The sequence below is a fragment of the Carassius gibelio genome, chromosome B11, assembly GCF_023724105.1.
Source record: "Carassius gibelio isolate Cgi1373 ecotype wild population from Czech Republic chromosome B11, carGib1.2-hapl.c, whole genome shotgun sequence".
Taxonomy (NCBI): Eukaryota; Metazoa; Chordata; class Actinopteri; order Cypriniformes; family Cyprinidae; genus Carassius; species Carassius gibelio.
The window spans coordinates 705717-725518 of record NC_068406.1 but is presented as its reverse complement, the minus strand read 5'-3'; the positions used below and the strand labels follow the sequence as shown (position 1 = coordinate 725518).

General features: G+C 41.2%; 1 protein-coding gene across 6 annotated transcripts in view; it reads left to right on the top strand.

Annotated features, from left to right (window-relative positions):
- The window catches only part of LOC127967982 (band 4.1-like protein 1), a 363306-nt gene that overhangs the window by 251666 nt on the left and 91838 nt on the right, over nt 1–19802 (top strand). For 5 of the 6 annotated variants that reach the window (XM_052568756.1, XM_052568757.1, XM_052568755.1 and 2 more), the window contains 2 exons: nt 13345–13541; nt 19179–19205. In XM_052568756.1, coding sequence (XP_052424716.1) covers nt 13345–13541; nt 19179–19205 — 224 coding nt within the window. The remainder of the gene's footprint in view (nt 1–13344; nt 13542–19178; nt 19206–19802) is intronic. The other variant, XM_052568760.1, reaches the window with a different exon arrangement.

Here is a 19802-nt window from a genome sequence, read left to right as displayed (position 1 = left end):
GGGATATCATAATAATAAGTCATAACAGATTAGTCCCTCAAAACCTTAAGAAGGTATAGAAAAGCATCAAGTTACAAAAAATATAAAGTATCATTATTATTATTATTATTATTATAAATTAACCTGTAATTCCTGTTATTCCTTGTCAAAATATTACATTTCTCTAATACATAAATTAAGTGAGCATGACCAAAGTTACTGTAGGGAAAATAATTTACTGAAGGTAGTAGTGTAGCACATTTCCTTAGTATCAAAGTTAGAATAAAAGCTTCTGAAGAATCCTAACATTCTGCATGTGGGACAGAACTAAGACATAAACAACAGTATTCAAGTCACCTTTATTTATTTAGCCCTTTTAACAATACAGATTGTGTCAATTGTGTCAACTTTACAATATTAAATAGAAAAATGGTGTTTTTATAATGCAAAGTTCAGCTAGCTAGGATCTTCCACTGGAGATGCTGCAATACACTGGACAGCTGGAATAAACAAGACACAGGATATGCTTTAGGAAAGAGGTTTGTTTTGTTATATTTACATTACAGTGTCATTACTTAGCTCCAATTAGTTCATTTGCCAATTGGTGTTCATTCAGTTGAATAAATAAAGCAGTACCTTTATAAATAAAGGTAACTTTAGCGATAAGCAGCTCAACTGTCTACAAAAATCAATTTATAAATAAATTATAAACTAGTTTAATTCAAATATAAAACAGCTGTTTAAAAGACATTAGTGTCAATACCGCATCCTGTTTTGAATCAATTCGGTACGGGGTTTGTCCCGTATATTGTCGGCGTTGTCTTCAATGCAGCATCTCATGCAGATCATCCCACCGGTACTCTGTGAAGTCTCGTCCTATTCGGCCACTGATTGGGTAATACTTCAGGTTCATGGCCAATCAGAGTCAGAGGAAGGTGGGTCTCTTGACAGAGAGTCGATTTGAAAGAATGGCGGAGACTGCTCCAGATACCCCTGAGCAGGGGAAATCGGTTGAAGTTTACTTCACTTCAGAACACTCATTCACATATTTGTGCTGTGCAATGTCTTCACACAAAGACAAGTGTGACATCATATACCTCTATAAATAAATTAGGGGTGTCTCCGACTAAGGATTTGCATAGTCTAATCTGAGTTTTTGAATCTTGCAAATAGTCGAATCATATGTTTGGGGGCGGGGGAAAATACATTAACAAGAGTCAAGTCAGACATTCGACTGACATATTTACTGATATTAACACACAGGGAAAATGTTTAATGAACACCTTGCAGATATAAAATGGGTAAATAATGTTTTATGTTTTGATGAACAGATAGCTAACGTCGCAACTTAACGTCGGCAAAACCATAACAATTAACAAGGTTTTTCTTATTATTATTTTTTTTTACAATAGTGATATCATTATAACGTTAGCCTAAAACGTTAGCAGTTAATGTTCTGCGTTTCTGTTTTGAGCTGCGTACGCTGAAGATGACCAGCAGAGTGACGCATTTGATAGTAAGCTTTTAATCAATGGGATTTAACTCATGATTTCATATAGAATATGCTTCGTTATTTACACAACATAACGTTAATATTAAGACGTATAGGCTATTTTTGCAAAAATGCACATAAACATATCTGGGTAGCTCTGAATGCGAACTCCTTTAGTGGACGTGTTCCTTATGAAACAATGTGCAGAAACATGGCAGCTAAAATAAAAAAATTCATAGCATTTTAGTATAATGGTCTTCTCATTATAATAGTATGTATATAACAGTCCCAGTCATAGTTATTAATATTCTGCATTGTAGTTTGACCTGCTCTCGGTGTGCGCTGAAGAGATATCACTGTAGTACTAAAATGAAGCGCTTGACTTAAAACCAAATGCATCTTATATCAGGTAAATAATATATCCACGATATATATACACAGGCTGAAATGTTTTGAAACCACCTGTTTGAAAAAATCCAGTCTCTGCCTGTGTCAGTTTGAGTCTTGGTAAAGTTTTAAATCCCTGCAGCCAAGATGCTCCTCTGTCGGTCACGGATTATGGAAAGTGAAACATAAATTATAGGGATGGTTGAATTTATTCACGCACTTTAAAATATTAATTTGAAGCTTCTTTCTTTTCAAATTCTTACAGCTTTATCATAATAAGCTGTATATTAACTTATTGGGAGAAAACCAGTAGTTCTATGTGAAATCAGGGAAAGCCCCCCCATGTAGTCAAAATGGCATAATATCACCCCGCGAATATTCAACTGTTAGATTGGTAGTCGAATCAGGTTCATCGAATCAAAGCATTGATTCGTTGTGAACATGACTATAAGCCAGCAATTAGCAATTTAGTTTGAGATTGTCAAACCTGTTACTTTGTAGAGTAAAAGGTTTTGACGCGGGTAACAGGGATGACATAGATTAGGTTTCACTCTGTTTTTAAAGATTGTCTGTGTAAAATTCATTTTAACCTTTTAAAGGGTATTTAACATACAAAGTTTGTATGTTAAAACCTTAGTCATGATAATCTTGAGTACCTATCGAGTAGTACTGCATCCTTCATATCTCCAAAAAGTCTTTAGTTTTATCATATTTATAAAAGAAAAATACAGCTTTCCGATTCTCATTGGAAAAAGCCAAGCTCCTGGAGGCGTGCTGTCGCTGAAATGACAAGAACACACAAACTTGCTACACTCCGTAGCTGCCCCGGAAAAACAAACTGCATCCACTGTTCATGTAACGCAGGGTTCTTTGGGAAGCTGAAAACAATAAACTTTCCCTCACATCCAAAAACACACTTATTTGGAAACATTCTCAAACAAATCCTATGCAACACTGCCAACGATTTCCAGATGAAGCAGTTTTATGGGTGTGGTCTCGCTCTCCTCTGGTCGACATGTGCCTGGGTGCACTTTTCTGGGAGAAATGCTCATATAAGAAGTTCCACCATCATCTAGATCAGTGGTTTTCAACCTGTGGGCCACTGCCTACTAAATCGGTTTATAGCACGATTTTCCACGGCCCTGACCTCCTGCAGTATGCTATCCGATCCAATCAGAATGCAGCGCCTAGCGAGAACAGAACAGGTTCTCCTGCGTAACTCCAGGTTCACACACTGTATGTTATGCGCCTTTTTTCTGAGCCCATGTTGACGGATCAGAGCGTTCACACTGCACGCGGTAAAAGGCACGTTTTAAGTGTGTCACGGTAGGAAATCCAGTGTTTCCTCCGTGTCATGTTTTGTGGTTGTTTTTGTACTTACGTTGTCTCCATGTGCTCGTTTAGTTGATTGTGGTCACCTGGGTGTTGATTGTCTCGCTCCAGCTGATCCTCATCACCCCTCAGCTACATATACTCACCTCGCTCTCTGTCTGTTGTCAGATCCTCACTCATGTTGCAGTCTCCCTGTTGGATTACCGTCTCCCGTGTTATTGTTCTGGATTGTGTTCGTGTTGTCGTCTTCGTGTGAGTGTTCCGGTCACTTCCTGGTTTCATCCATTGACCGTCCACACCGTCACCACCGACTTCACCATCCAGCACTTCTCACGCCACTGTAGACCTTCCGTCACCATTGCCCACATCCTGGATTGTGCATTCATCCTTCAGTTTCGCTGTATTTTCTACCATCAATAAACTACCATTCTAATTACCTGCAATTGCTTCCTCCTCTCTTACGAGCCGTCACAGTAGGATCTGACCATCATGGAAGCAGCAGGCAATCGCTCCCCATCTCATCTAGAGGACATTCTGCAGAGAGTCGTTGATCGTATGGAGCGCCAAGACAAGGCGATAGATGAGATGGGTCGAGCCTTCCAAGCAATGGTGACGAAGGTGTCCGAGCTCGCTCTACAGGCTCAACAGCAACAACAACCGCCACCCGCTGCGCCTCCCACGCCACCCACACCGCCGATCGTCTCCGGAGGGATTTCCCAGCCCGAACCACGCCTCCCCATTCCTGAGAAATATGCGGGTGAGCCAAACTTTTGTCGATCATTTCTGTCACATTGTTCTCTACACTTCGCCTTACAGCCCCGCACGTTCACCACCGAGGAGATGAAGGTGGCTTTCGTCTTGTCCCTACTGACGGAGAGGGCTGCCCTCTGGGGAACGGCGGTGTGGGAGAACCAGGACAGATGCTGTGCATCGTTCCACACCCTTTCGGTGGAGATGAGACGAGTCTTCGACCGCTCCGTCGCCGGGAGGGAGGCGGCTAGACTTCTCACGGATCTACGCCAGGAAGAGAGGTCCGTATCCGACTATGCCATCGAGTTCCGCACCCTGGCGGCGGAGTGTAAGTGGAACGAAGAGGCGCAGTGGGATCACTTCCTGCATGGGTTGGCTGACCGCATCCAACAGGAGATCCGCGCCGCTGAACTCCCCACTTCTCTCAATGGTCTTATTGACTTCACCATCAGGATAGACAACCGACTCGACCAAGCCGAGGGGGAGAGTTGTTCTCGCGACCAGACCGGAGGCTCAGCGTCAGCGCTCAGAAGTTGCGGTCAGCCCACCTGGAGATTCTGAACCCATGCAGGTGGGGCGAGCTCGGCTCTCCCGGGAGGAGAGGATCAGGCGGAGATCCCTGGGACTGTGTTTATACTGTGGCAGCCAAGAACATCACATCCAGCGCTGTCCAGTAAAAGACCAAGCCCGATAGTAAAACCGAGGCTACTATCGGGTGGGATCTCTGCCAAGAAGACCTCATCTACATCGACACTCCTTCCGGTGAGTCTACGGTGGTCTACCCACGCACTTAATCTTCACGCTTTGGTGGATTCTGGGGCCGAGGGCAGTTTCATGGACTGCAAATTCGCCAGGAAGCTCAACATTCCTCTCACCTCCCTCACACACCCCATTGCACCTTTTGCACTCAACGGACACAAACTGCCGATCATCACACAGACCACTCTACCGGTTTCGCTCATCACAGCTGGCAACCATACGGAAGAGATGTCATTCTTCATCACGGACTCACCTCTATCCCCCATTGTTCTCGGTCACACCTGGCTCCAGAAACACAACCCAAGGATCGATTGGCTTCTCGGATCTGTGGTTAGCTGGAGCGAGGAATGTCATTTGTCTTGTCTTTTGTCTGCTGGTGTTAATGTTTCTGAGTCTGTGTTTCAGGGGGAGGCAGTGGATTTGGCTAACGTGCCCGCGGAGTACCACGACCTGAGGGAGGTGTTCAGTAAGTCTCGGGCTGATTCTCTTCCTCCTCATCGTCCCTATGACTGTGCGATAGAGTTATTGCCAGGTACTTCTCCGCCTAAGGGCAAGTTATATTCCTTGTCTATTCCAGAGACGGCGGCCATGGAGAAATATATATCCAGTTCTCTAGCAACGTGGTTCATCCGCCCTTCCTCTTCTCCAGCGGGGGCGGGGTTCTTTTTTGTGGGAAAGAAGGACGGATCCTTGCGACCTTGCATTGACTACCGAGGGTTGAACAACATAACGGTAAAGAATACCTATCCTTTACCGCTTATGTCTTCAGCTTTTGAGAGGTTGCAGGGAGCGTCTGTTTTCACTAAATTGGACTTACGTAATGCTTATCATTTGGTCCGCATCAGGGAGGGGGATGAGTGGAAGACTGCTTTTAACACCCCTAGAGGCCATTTTGAGTATTGCGTCATGCCCTTCGGGCTAACCAACTCGCCGGCAGTCTTTCAAGCACTCGTTAATGACGTGTTACGAGACATGGTCGATCTATTTATATATGTTTACCTGGATGACATATTGATTTTTTCTTCGTCTCTCCAGGAACACGTGCAACACGTACGACGAGTGCTTCTGCGGTTGCTAGAGAATGGGTTGTTTGTCAAGGCGGAGAAATGCGTTTTTCATGCACAGTCTGTTTCTTTTCTAGGACACATCATTTCGACTGAGGGTGTTCGCATGGACCCTGATAAGGTTAAGGCTGTGGCAGATTGGCCATCCCCAGAGTCTCGCAAGGCCCTGCAGAGATTTCTGGGGTTCGCCAATTTTTACCGGCGTTTCATTCGCAATTTCAGCCAACTAGCCGCGCCTCTGACCGCTTTGACCTCCCCTAGATTGACGTTCAGGTGGTCAGACGCAGCCGAGGCTGCGTTTACCAAACTGAAGAGCTGCTTTGTTTCGGCTCCCATTCTCGTCACCCCTGATCGCTCACGTCAATTCATAGTGGAGGTCGACGCGTCAGAGGTGGGGGTAGGAGCAGTGTTGTCCCAGCGCGCATCCTCAGACGAAAAGGTTCATCCTTGCGCGTATTATTCTCACCGTTTATCCCCTGCGGAGGTTAATTATGACATTGGTAATCGAGAGTTGTTGGCAGTCAAACTTGCACTGGAAGAATGGCGTCACTGGCTTGAAGGGTCGGGTGTACCCTTCATTGTATGGACGGACCATAAGAATCTTGAATACATTAGAACCGCCAAAAGACTTAACTCCAGGCAGGCTCGGTGGGCATTATTTTTCGGTCGTTTCGATTTTACACTTTCTTACCGGCCGGGTTCCAAAAACATCAAACCCGATGCTTTATCCCGTCTTTTTGAGCGTTCCGATCGTACTGCTACTCCCGAGCCCATTTTACCGGGGACCATCATTATCTCCGCGCTCAGATGGGAGGTCGAATCGAAGGTTTTGACTGCCTTAGAAGGGGTAACGCCCCCGGCTCGTTGCCCACCGAACCGATTGTTTGTGCCGGAGGGGTTACGGTCAGACGTTCTCCAGTGGGGTCATTGTTCCAGTGTTGCTTGTCACCCAGGGGTTAGTAGAACTAGGTTTCTAGTCATGCAACAATTTTGGTGGCCTGGTATGGCTCGTGACGTCCACGACTTCGTCTTGGCTTGTTCGGTTTGCGCTATTGGGAAGACTTCCAATCGACCTCCAGAGGGGTTACTCTTACCGCTGTCTGTCCCTTCGAGACCCTGGTCCCACATCTCGCTAGATTTCATTACCGCCCTCCCGCCCTCTAAGGGCAATACGGTGATTTTAACCGTAGTGGACCGGTTCTCGAAGACGACTCATTTCATTCCCTTGCCCAAATTGCCATCAGCCAAGGAAACAGCGGTAGCTGTCATTGACCACGTCTTCCGTATACATGGCCTTCCGACAGACGTGGTTTCTGACAGGGGTCCCCAATTTGTGTCCAGATTTTGGCGAGAATTCTGTAAATTGTTAGGAGCGACTGTTAGTCTTTCGTCCGGGTTCCATCCCCAGAGCAATGGTCAAACCGAGCGAGCCAATCAGGATGTCGAAAGGGTTTTGCGATGTTTGGCTTCCAATAATCCTTCGTCCTGGTGTCAGCAACTCTCAATTGTGGAGTACGCACACAATTCTTTGCCAGTGTCATCTACGGGCATGTCTCCATTTAAGTGTAGTTTAGGGTACCAACCACCTAATTTTGTCAGTACGGAATCCGAGGTTTCGGTCCCCTCCGCACACGCACTAGTCCAGAGGTGTCACCGCACCTGGACCAGAGCTCGCAGAGCTCTGCTCCAGGCTAGGTCGCGCACCAAGGCTAAGGCCGATCGCCACCGGTCGAAGCCTCCCCGTTACGTCGTCGGTCAAAGAGTGTGGCTTTCTACCCAGAATATTCCTATGCGTTCCGTTTCTAACAAACTTGCTCCCAAATGTATTGGCCCGTTTTCTATTACCAAAATTATTAATCCGGTAACCGTGCGTCTTAGCCTTCCTCCGGCGTACAGGAGGATTCATCCCGTGTTCCATGTGTCCAAAATTAAATCGGTGATTTCTTCCCGTCTTAATCCGCCTGCCCCGGTTCCCCCCCCCCCCCCCCCCCCGCCTCGTCTCGTTAATGGGGAAACCACCTATTCGGTTAATCGTATTCTGGACTCTAGACGGAGGGGACGCGGATTTCAGTACTTGGTGGATTGGGAGGGTTACGGTCCGGAGGAGAGAAGCTGGGTTCCTGCTCGGGACATATTGGATCACCACCTTATAGATGATTACAATCTACAGGTAAAGCAGGCTTGGAACGTCAGGTGACGTCCTAGGGGAGAGGGTACTGTCACGGTAGGAAATCCAGTGTTTCCTCCGTGTCATGTTTTGTGGTTGTTTTAGTACTTACGTTGTCTCCATGTGCTCGTTTAGTTGATTGTGGTCACCTGGGTGTTGATTGTCTCGCTCCAGCTGATCCTCATCACCCCTCAGCTACATATACTCACCTCGCTCTCTGTCTGTTGTCAGATCCTCACTCATGTTGCAGTCTCCCTGTTGGATTACCGTCTCCCGTGTTATTGTTCTGGATTGTGTTCGTGTTGTCGTCTTCGTGTGAGTGTTCCGGTCACTTCCTGGTTTCATCCATTGACCGTCCACACCGTCACCACCGACTTCACCATCCAGCACTTCTCACGCCACTGTAGACCTTCCGTCACCATTGCCCACATCCTGGATTGTGCATTCATCCTTCAGTTTCGCTGTATTTTCTACCATCAATAAACTACCATTCTAATTACCTGCAATTGCTTCCTCCTCTCTTACGAGCCGTCACAAAGTGTGCACACTCTCTCCGGGTGAGAGCAGCGTGTATATGAGCAATCATGTCTGGTTGGAAATCTGCGTGCGAGTGGAGAGATTTGCGCTCGTACATTATTTTAATGTGCTTTCGCATTACAATAAGGCGCTCTCTCTGCTGCTTCTGGTACCGCACAGACATACTGTATATATTTACATTTTATTATTTTTTTTGCCATAAGTCTATAAATGTTGTTACACCTTTACTATAGTGATTATTTTGACTAATGTCTGTTCTAGAGAAGTAACAACTTTTTCATAAAGCTCTAATTGGTTTTCTTTTGGAAATATGTTTCAGATTCTGAGTGCTAAATTATTAACCCAACAATAGCGGGGTCAGTTATTTATTTATTTTTTTTGCAGTGGGCCGCACAAACATATATGTTTGGTTGTGTGGGCCGCGAGTTGAAAAAGGTTGGGAACCACTGGTCTACATCATTAGATCCAAAAAAAAAAAAAAAAAAAAGAAAACAGCTGCAATTTGTACAAACCTGGAAGTAAGATTTTCGGCATAGAAATTCTCCATCATTCGTCCCAATTTTTTTTTTTACTTTGGCCATGTTTAGCATGAGAATCCATCTCTTTAACACTGTGAACAACTCTGAATACATGAAACACCATTGTATCCCCCCTTTAAAGACATGCCTGTATCATTCAGTGGCATATGAGCATCAGTTACAATTTTAGTTAGTATCATTGGTATTGCTATTATTACTATTGTTGTTGTTAATGACCAGAATAGGATGATCAGTCTCAATAAAACACTTTTTTCATAACTCATTGTCAGTAATGCATCCATGTAAACTCAATTACAAATTAAAACTGCAAGCAGCATTGAACGGGCCCACGCACCCGGGCTCACCGGCAGCGAGTGGCTTTAGTAAAAAGGTGAACGATGAAAAATATGCATTTAAAGTCATAAATATAATTGAAATATATCAAACTATATTCCATATATGTGCCAATCTTCCTGTTGCCAGCAGGTGGCGCTATCATTATAATGGATTATTGGCCTTCAGATGTGTTCAGGCCAGGACTTTTATCGAACATGCGAAGTTTGGGGAAGATCCAAAATTTTATACCTGAGTTACAACAACTTCTCTTGCTGTGGCGAGACATCAAATTTTGTCATGGTGCCATGGACACGTCCTTAAACAAAAACTCAAGATCTCCACAATTTTACATTGCACAGGCCTTTAGATTAGACTGACCACAAAAAAGACATTAATGTCAAAAAAATTCTAGGAGTAGTTTGTCGCAGCGTAAAACATGTCACTTCCTGTTGCCAGCAGTTAGCGCTATAAGTATAACTGAAAATGGGCATGTAGATCTGTTAAGGGCAGAAGTCTTATCTAAAATGTGTTTGGGGCAGATTGTATGTCTGAGTTACAGCAACTTCCTTTTTCATTGCGAAACATTGAAATTTGTCAGGCCGCCATGGACACGTCCTTTAACGAAACCTCAAGATCTTCGCAATTTAACATCACAAAGGCCTTTAGATTACACTGACCAAGTTTGTTGTTGATCTGAATAAATCTCTAGGAGGAGTTTGTTAAAGTACAACCCCTGAAAATGGCAAAAACCAAACCAATTTTGCAGAGAAAATTCTAAATAACCGACTTCCTGTTGGGATTCAGATTTCGTACCAAGAGACTTTTTCGTAGGTATTGGTGTGTTATATGTGTGTACCGATTTTTGTACAAGTATGTGAAACATAGCTCGAGGTGCACTCTGTTGAAAGTGTATAGGTGGCACTATCGAGCCATTCTGCCACATCTTTTATTCACATGGCGAGACATCGAACTTGGTGTTGATCTGAATAAATCTCTAGGAGGAGTTCGTTAAAATACAACGCATGGAAATGACAAAAATTACACAATATTTGCTCATAATATTAAAAATAATTTACTTCCTGTTGGGATTAGAATTTTGCTCCAAGAGTCTTTTTTGTAGGTATTGATTGGTATGTGTGACGTTCAGGCATGGTTAGGTCTTTAACTGTGTGGTGTTGGGCAGTTTACAGTCTCCTTTTGTCCTTGAAGGTATCAGTGCCCGTAATCCAGATTGACAGTACCTCAACTAGAGCCAGATTGGGAACACCTATGCTAGACTCTGTGGGAAGGATAAATACTCTGGCTATTTGGATTTTGTGGGGGCTCTGATTCGGTTCCACTCCTGCTAGCAGCAGCACCACACCTTTGTTTTGTTATATTTTGTTTTGTTACTGCTTCTCAACTCCAAAACGTTACTCTAGCCACTCATCCACATTTACACCACTGATACTACTGACTAACACACTATATATTGTTAATTGTTAGTTTATTGTTTAAGTTGTTATTATAAATATGTTTATTTTTGGCAATTCTTTGTGCCCTCTTCGCATTTGTCATGGCCTTTGAGTCGGGTTATGACAAATTGGGGGCTCGTCCGTTCGTGATTTTTTTCCGTTGGTACCGCGATTGTTTGGTGCGGGACTGGTAAACTTTTGTTTGGATTAACAGGAAGGACACGCACTTGAAGATAACTTTGTAGGTAAGCTACATTCTAGTTGTGTGTACGGTCTCTTACCTGAAGTTTGGCTTTAATAAGCACTTGTTGTTTGCCGGTGGTTCGTACGGTGATCATCTGATTCAGTTGACGTTTTCCATTTTGCTTGTGTGTAATTTTGTGGGGTGGTGCGGAGTTTTCCCTGGTACGTTGTAGCAACATTCCCCTTGATTGAGCTGTTGGGGGGTAGTGTTATGGTGAGCGTGGCAAAAGCTTTCCTTGGGAGCATGTCCGTGGTTTCAGGGGAGTTGCTGGTTCACCAGTCGCTTTACTGATCCAGCGGTCTCTAGTGCGTAAATACCCACCACAACTAACCACATGAAGACTAGGGGGAAGCTTAGTTAATTATGTTGGTTTTAGATAGTGGGGGAACTCCGAGCCACATTTTGAATTAGTCCTCTTGGGCACACAGCTGAACGTCGAGTGTATCTGGTCTCGAAGTGAGGTACTTTTTTTTTTTTAAGGTTTGTTACGTAGGCTATTTAACATGTCTGAAGTCAAAGCATTTATTACTGCTCCATCTCAGGAATCCATGGATAAGTGCACAAAAGAGCAGTTGCTCTAAATTGCTGAGCATTATTCAGTTGAGATTGTTGGAGACAAATGTGTCAAAGAAACCATTAAGTCTGCTATTAAATCTAAGTTACTGATAGCTGGAATTATGTTGGAACCTAAAGCAGTTTTTTCTCAGAGTCAAACAACACATGGTTTAACTTTTGAGCAGCAGAAAGAGATGTTGCCGTTGCAGTTGGACTATGAGAAAATAAAACATGAATTGGATGTTAAAAAGCAGCTGGAAGTGGAGATAATTCGCCAGAGCATAGAGAAAGCAAAAATTGATTTAGAAGGAGATCGGTTTTGAATGATCAGAGATGGTTTATTGTCAAGTTATGCTCATGACAGGCAATAGTCTAGATCATCTGACCGTTTTGATATAAGTAACTTCGCTTGTTGCAACAAGTTAATGAAAAAGATCCAGATAAATTTTTTCTGTCGTTTGATAGTCTGGCTAAGGCCAGGAACTCGCCTGAAGGTGATTTTGCTCTGATGCTTCAGTGTGTGCTTTCTGGAAAAGCACAAGAGGCGTATGCGTCGTTAAGTCCTGAAGATAGCTCTAGCTATGATAAAATAAAATCAGCTGTTATTAGAGCTTATGAGCTTGTACCAGAAGCATATCGGCAGCGGTTTAGGTCTTGGGAAAAAGAGAGTGACCAGACATATGCCGAGTTTGCCAGATATCTTTCAATTCACTTTAAGTGATGGTTGACTGCACTGGAAGTCTCCACCTTTGATGATCTGTGTAAATTGGTAATATTAGAGCAGTTTAAGAATAATCTGCCACAACGTGTTTCCACATACATTTCGGAACAAAAAATTGTTACCACTGGGGACGCTGCTGTTGCAGCTGATGAGTATATCTTACTTCATAAGAGCAGTTTCAGGGAGCGTTATGGAGCTTCTGATTTTGGTGCACGCCGTAGTGGTTTTGATGTGCCTTCTGATATGGGGCGTTCAAGGAAAATCGGTCATATGAAACCTGATGGTAAAAGAAGTTGTATATTTGATGATGATGTTTGTAACTATTGGCATGAACAGGGTCATTGGAAGGCGGATTTTGCTGTATTAAAGGCTAAGACAAAGGGAATTAAAACTAATATTAGACCTGTAGCATTTGCAGCAACTGTAAAAACTGACTTTGTTTATAAGGTGTTTTGGCAGCTTATGCTCCTTTCATTCGAGATGGGTTTGTATCACTGGTAGGCAGTGATGTGAAAATCCCATTAAAGATCTTGAGGGATACGGAGGCCTATGACTCCTACATTGTGAGCTCTGTGTGGCCTTTGAGTCGGGTTATGACAGTATGTTACATGTGTGTGCCAATTTCCGTGCATGTACGTGAAACATAGCTGGAAGGCTGTTGATTTTCTTAGTGTAGGTGGCGCTGTCGAGCCATTTTGCCACACCCTCTTCTGAATCCTTTATCAGACGAAAATGTTCACCAGGTTTGACGTGTGTGCAAAGTTTCATGACTTTTTGAGCATGTTTAAGCCCTCAAAAATGCAATTCATTCGGGAGAAGAAGAAAAATAATTAAAGCTGCAAGCAGCGATGAAAGGGCCCTCGCACTCGGGCTCACCACTACCTTGTGCCCATAGGAGTTTGCTATCTACTGAACGTAAACAATGCTGATTACGTTGATTACATTCTGGGGTACTCTCCAAATCAGTTACTGATATTCAAAATAAAAATAAAAATAGAAAATTCCATTGCAGGGAGGCTCTGAACATTCTGCTATTGTGTGTCAAACAGAATTTTGTCAACCGGTATCCACACTGGGTGAAATTCATGATGGTTTGTCTCAGAAGAGTGAGAGTGAGCAGCCGCAGTTTCTTTCTGGAGATGAAGCTGATGCAGATGTAAGTCTGGATCAAGACCAGGAACAAGTTCAAGAGTATATCAACAGTGAAGATGCTGTTTCGACACCTACAATAAAAAAGGACATTAAGGTAATAATATACTATTTCAATAGAAATCACATATTCAGAGGAAATTTCACTGCTGCTTCTACTGCATCTCCTATTTTACTTCCATAGATTAAAACTAGTCTGAAGCCAACTTTATTTATTTATTTAATTATTTATTTATTTTAAGTTTAAGATATAGCTTGAGACTGCCCAGACAATTATAAAATAACTCCAGAAAATTGCAGCATGTTTATTTTATTAGCTTAATGTAAGGTGCACTGAATTGAAGCGAAGCCTTCAGTCTGTTGCAGAAAAGCAGAGGCTGTCAACAAGTGAAAACGGGCAGAAATATTTCCGCACTGTCACGGGGAGTTTGCAGGTTATAAGAGTTTAATACACAAATATGTATCATAGCCTACCACTGAAATTACCTGAGCAGTTTTAATGTTCTAAAAAATAAAATAAAATAAAATAAAATAAAAAACATTCAATATTGTGTGTTCATTGCATGGACAGGGAAAAACCATATATAAGTGTCTAAAATGCATAGGCAATACAGTTGAAAGCTTACCCCTTTTTACTTGCTGTTAATGTTGATTGTAATAATTACTTATTATCAGTGTTGGGTATAGTTACTTTGGAAAGTAGTTAGTTAGGTTACAACGTTACCATCAATTAAAAGTAATCAGTTATGATACAGCGTTACCTATTCATAAAAGTAACGCGTTAGAGTACTCATGCGTTACCAAAAATTAAAACCCGTTTGCAGCGGCTCACACACGACAGACACACAGACAGACAGACCCCTGGCCCCTTTAAATGCACCTAGAAGTCTTGACTCCCGACAATGAATAACGTCAGTCATCCGACTAAATTAACACTGCAGGATAACAATAACAGGAAAGACAGTCAGCAATCGGCTATTTCATGGCGTTTTATTTATTTATTATCACAGAACATATTATTAATCAAAATTCGCACCTAACGTTACCCAGCCCGGGTAGCCTAGGCTACTGTATATTATGAGCACCACAAGATAACTCCTGATTTTTCTTTAACTTTAAATAATGCAGTTATCAAAGTACAAGTATGCTTACTTGTAAACACAACCTTAAACAGGCTTGCAGATTTAAATCCATTTTAAAATGATGAACAACCAGCCAGCCAATGATCTAACAGAAATTAACAGCTGCCTGTCAAACAAAAATGATAACAAACCGAATTAAATCCTTCACTGCCACACAGGCAAATGACAAATCGCTTAATAGCCGAACTAATTATTAATAAAGTGTCACTCACAGTCACAAGCCTAAATTCGCTTTAACACAGTCCTCTTACATTTACTCTTCAAAGTAGTGATTACAACGTAGCGTTACATTTGAGGTAGAATTTTTGGCGGTCGACAGAAGCTTTTCACCAAAGCAGAGTGTGCATTTTACCGTTATGTTCTTTTCTTTTTCGTTGACAAATTGAAAATAATGTGCGTACTTCCATAAACCAAACGCTGTCCTCTCTGCTATCTTGCCGGGAGTTCAAAAAAAAAAAAACCCACACACACACACAGGGTCAGGCGCAGGGCACAGACGCATCACAGCCATTGACTTTACGATCACAGAGCTTCGGCTCCGCTGATACTGTACATCCGCAGGTGGCACAGTAGACCTAGGACTACTGTCTGACAAAAAGCAGGCTGCAGTCGGGATTTTCCTTTCCTTAAAATAACGGATTACTTTTTTTAAAAAAATAACGAAGTTACTGATTACTTACGCACGAAACTAACGCGTTAAGTTACAAATTTCAGGAAAAAAGTAATTAGAGTACTCTAACGCGTTACTTTGTAACGCGTTACCCACAACACTGCTTATTATAGTAACGGTTGGCTAGATGTGTGATGCAAACTATCCATGAAACTACCCATGAAAGCTTTTTTTTTCAGTGTACATATATCAGCCTATACACTCAGAAAAAAAATAATTAATTGGATGAAATAAATTTAATTGAGGGCAGGATTTCCATCCAATAAATTTATGTAGCCCCAACTCATAAAAAAACTAATTTGTGCAATGAGATTTTTAATCAAATACATTTATATTTTTTTATTAATTTAATCAAATATAGTTTAAATTAAATTGATACATTAATGAAGTATTTTTTATGCTTGTTGAACTCAAATTAAAACATTTAATTGGAAAATAAATTATTAAGCAGACATCCCACTCATAAAAAGAAAAAGAAAAAAAATTAAATCCACACTTCACTTTAAAAATAAAAATAGCTTCCATCTCCCCTAAATTTAAACATTTGAGTGTTACCATTTTCAAATCCATTAAGTGGATCTCCAGGTCCGGCAGTAGCACTTTTAGCTTAGCTTAGCATAGGTCATTGAATCTGATTAGACCGTTAGCATCTCACTCAAAAATGACCAGATAGTTTCAATATTTTTCTTATTTAAAACTTTACTTTTCTGTAGTTACATTGCGTACTAAGACTAATGGAAAATCCAAATTTGCGATTTTCTAGGCCGGTATGGCTAGGAACTGTACTCATTCCAGCATAATAATCAAGGATCTTTGCTGCTATACCATGGGTGCAGCAGCTACAGTGATATTATGCACCACCTGAGAATAGTCCCTATTTTAGTCTATTTTAAAATAGACTTTAAATTGAAAACTTTTTTCAATGTTGTGTACAGCTAGCTGACACTATGGGGAAATATCTTTCTTCCCGAAATAACACTAAGTGACCAGCGATGCTCAAGTGCACACAAAAGGGGTGGGTAATCTCCCTATAGAAACAGCACTGAGTTACATTTCCTCAAGAATCATTCTCCTTCATCTCACCCTTCTGCGTTCCAGTAACACTCATTTGCCCCTTTCACACATTAATACCAGTAAATTGCCGTAAAATTACCAGAACGACTTTACCGGTAAATTAAAAAATATGCTGTTCACACAGTCAATGACATTCCGTTTTTTTTCCGGAAAAGCACTATTCACACATACATTTAAAAATTCTGGTAAATTCTGTGACGTCATTAACCTCTAAACAGCTGCACTTGCATTTGCAAACATGAAGGTGGTATATGCGGTCAGTATTTTTGTTGATGTTACATTTTTGTTTCAAACTTTAGCATTCATGCAACTGCTTCTGTTACAGAGACATCACAATAGACGACTGCAAACCAAAATACTGAACTATAGGAGAAAAAATGTTGTCTGTTTTCGCTAGAATCCGAAGGCATCTACCTACAGCTAAAAAAAGTTGGTGCGTCAGTGTCGGCCGAGTCGACTGACATGCTTCATCACACTCAATGTGCTTCAACACACGCATCCTCTGAGACGCTAGTTTGGGGTTCCTCTTAATTCCTTTTTTTTCCCCATGGGCAGCACTATGGTCCAAGTGCAAGACTTTTAATTTCACATAATTTCAAATTATGTCACCGATACAAAACAACCAGCTTTATAATAGCCATTATAGCCTAAATATTATGGTATCTAATCGATTACATTAATTCAAATAAATATATATATAAATAATTATATTCACCATTAATAAAACACCTGATGCTGTCAGGAGCTGACCAATTTAGTGAAATTATGCTTGAATGGAGAAATAGCACAATGAAGTTGCGATTGTAAATTGCAGTTCACAAATGTGCGTTCAAAAAGTATATGTGCCGTCAGCGCAGCTGAACAGTTCTGCATTCAAAATGAGTTCAAAATGAGTTCAAAAGATGGCGCAAAGGACTGGCAAAAGTAATTATCATTAATGTGTCAGGGCGAAATAGAAGGAGATATTTGAATTATTTACCAATAAATGATGTTTTTATTAACAAGATTCGGGAGGAGCGCATCAGATTCTTAGCCTAATCGACACAGGTGGACCATAATCAAGTAGTCAATCCCATAGTATAAATATCGCTGACTTACCTCTATCCATTGACGGTTTATCAGCATTCCTCCTCCACCCCATGTCCCCACTTTGAGTTCACTTTATAAATAGACGGGGAAGGGGGGTACTCTAGGTTCGGGCCATTCCCAAGCTCAGAGCCCTTCCTTGGACAGCACGCCAAATACGCATACCATACCTCAGCTAATTATATGTAAGCGTGGACTAGTGAAACTAGTGTTTTCTGAGTCTGTGTCCCAAGGATGAAGTTGCCTGACTCGTCATTTCCTCATAAAACCTGCCTTCTATACGAATTATGATTGTAATGAAATAGTTTTTTATTATTTGTTTTAATTCGTTAAGAAGTAATTTATAGCTTTCCATAGTTATATTTATCATGTCTGTGAGGCATGTATTTGCTTTTTCAAGTTTCGGTTCATTTTTGTAAGTGCTCCTGGTCAAGACGAGACAGCAGAAAGCAAGTTTGTTTTCTTTATTTTATTTTATGATCGCGCTTGCCTCTATCTCCCAAAAAGCATATTATCTTGCACTCTATGCACAAAATATTGGATATAGCTCACATTTATCTGGGTTTAACGTTTAAACATCGTTACATGCTTGAACTGTTTTATATCTTTAGATTTTATTTGAGACAATTCGTGATGATTTGAGAAGGCTAAATTGAACATACTGTAGGCTATGATCAGCTCACTCTCTGTTCTGGCCGCATTTCTTTTATTTTCGTAAACAGTGCTTGAATGCGTCACATTGCTATGATTGGCCCGGAGTACACATTTTATGTCACCGCTTTCTGAACTCATACATGCTCATACTGATAATTTTCCCTCTGCGTTCACACACAGCAGAACTCTGGCAATTTACTGGTAATGTTACAACTTCTAATACCGGTAAATTGCCGGAACTAATTTACCGGTATGTTTTAAAAGATCCTGATCACACATGATCTTTATGGAAATTTACAGATTATTTTTCGGAAAAGTCTGTATGTGTGAAAGGGCTTATTGACAGTTGCTGATACTACCCGCCTTTTATGTCGACACTTGCTGCCATCCTAAGAAAACAGACCTACCCTGTTGTGAATTATTGGGACAACTGGCTGCTTATTGCTCAGAGGATGTGCTATGCAGCCACAGAGGTCTGCTTACCATTGGATTCAGTGTGTGTCTTGCTGCCTTCTTGTTTGCATTTTAGTATTTCTTCAGCTCTGCACACCTGCAGTAAAAGGATTTATTTTATCCGAGCACTAAATTTTTTCATTAGTTAACACAGTTTAATTCTCACACTGAGTGTTTAACCACTATTTCTGTATGTTCTGTAGGTTATGTAGCAATGAGAAAGCGTTACCTTAAAATGCAGATCAGTAAGCATGTGCAAGTAAAACCATCCAAATGAAATATTAATTTTTATGTCTGTTTCTCAAATGCCAATGATTACTCCCATGCCAAGTTGCCGACCCCTGCTCTAGTTTTGGGGCTTTTTATTCTTCTCCAATCACTCTAACATCTCCAGATAAAGATTATGTGCTGTTACATCCCTGGACTAAAAGTTGTTGTGTACATTGTATGTATACAGATGATATCCCATATCTACATCTAACTGAAATCTTCCTGTCTGATACTGTTTAATCCTCATCTGTTCTTGCTCTTATAGAAGGCATTGCTCTAGTGTTTCTCGCTCTCCTGACCTTGTCTGTAACTAACATCAATCTTGATCCTGTTTATTCCCCCATCTCTGATGCTTTCATCTACCGGTCATCTACACTTGAAAAAGGAATCAACACCTCTACATAAGCAGGAGGTATTTATTCCTTAAGGTTGTTCTGTTGAACATGTTTATGTCTACAACTGGTTATCCCTAGTGAAAAATAAATATACTAAAATGTATTTGAAATACATTTATTTTATGCTAGTTATATTACAAATACACAAGTTACATTACGTATCTATGTACTTAAAAGCACCCTGCAATTGTACTTTTGATATACTAAACTGGTATACTTAAAGACTGCTAAATTGGAACAACTAATTTTGAACTAAATGTACTTTAATTGTGGGAAAATAATGCTGAAGTCCAACTAAATATATACATATTTTTGGTTATGCTTTGTTGGTTATGCTAAGTTGAACTATTGCAAGCATTCTTTAGGTACACTATAAATATCTTGCACTTAAGTCAAGTCAAGTCAACCTTTATTTATATAGCGCTTTAAAGAAAATACATTGCGTCAAAGCAACTGAACAACATTCATTAGCAAAACAGTGTCAATAATGCAAAATGACAGTTAAAGGCAGTTCATCATTGAATTCAGTGATGTCTTCTCTGTTCAGTTGATAGGGAGACAGTGCAGTGTTGACAGGACCGGGCTATTATGGTCATACTTCCTGGTTCTAGTAA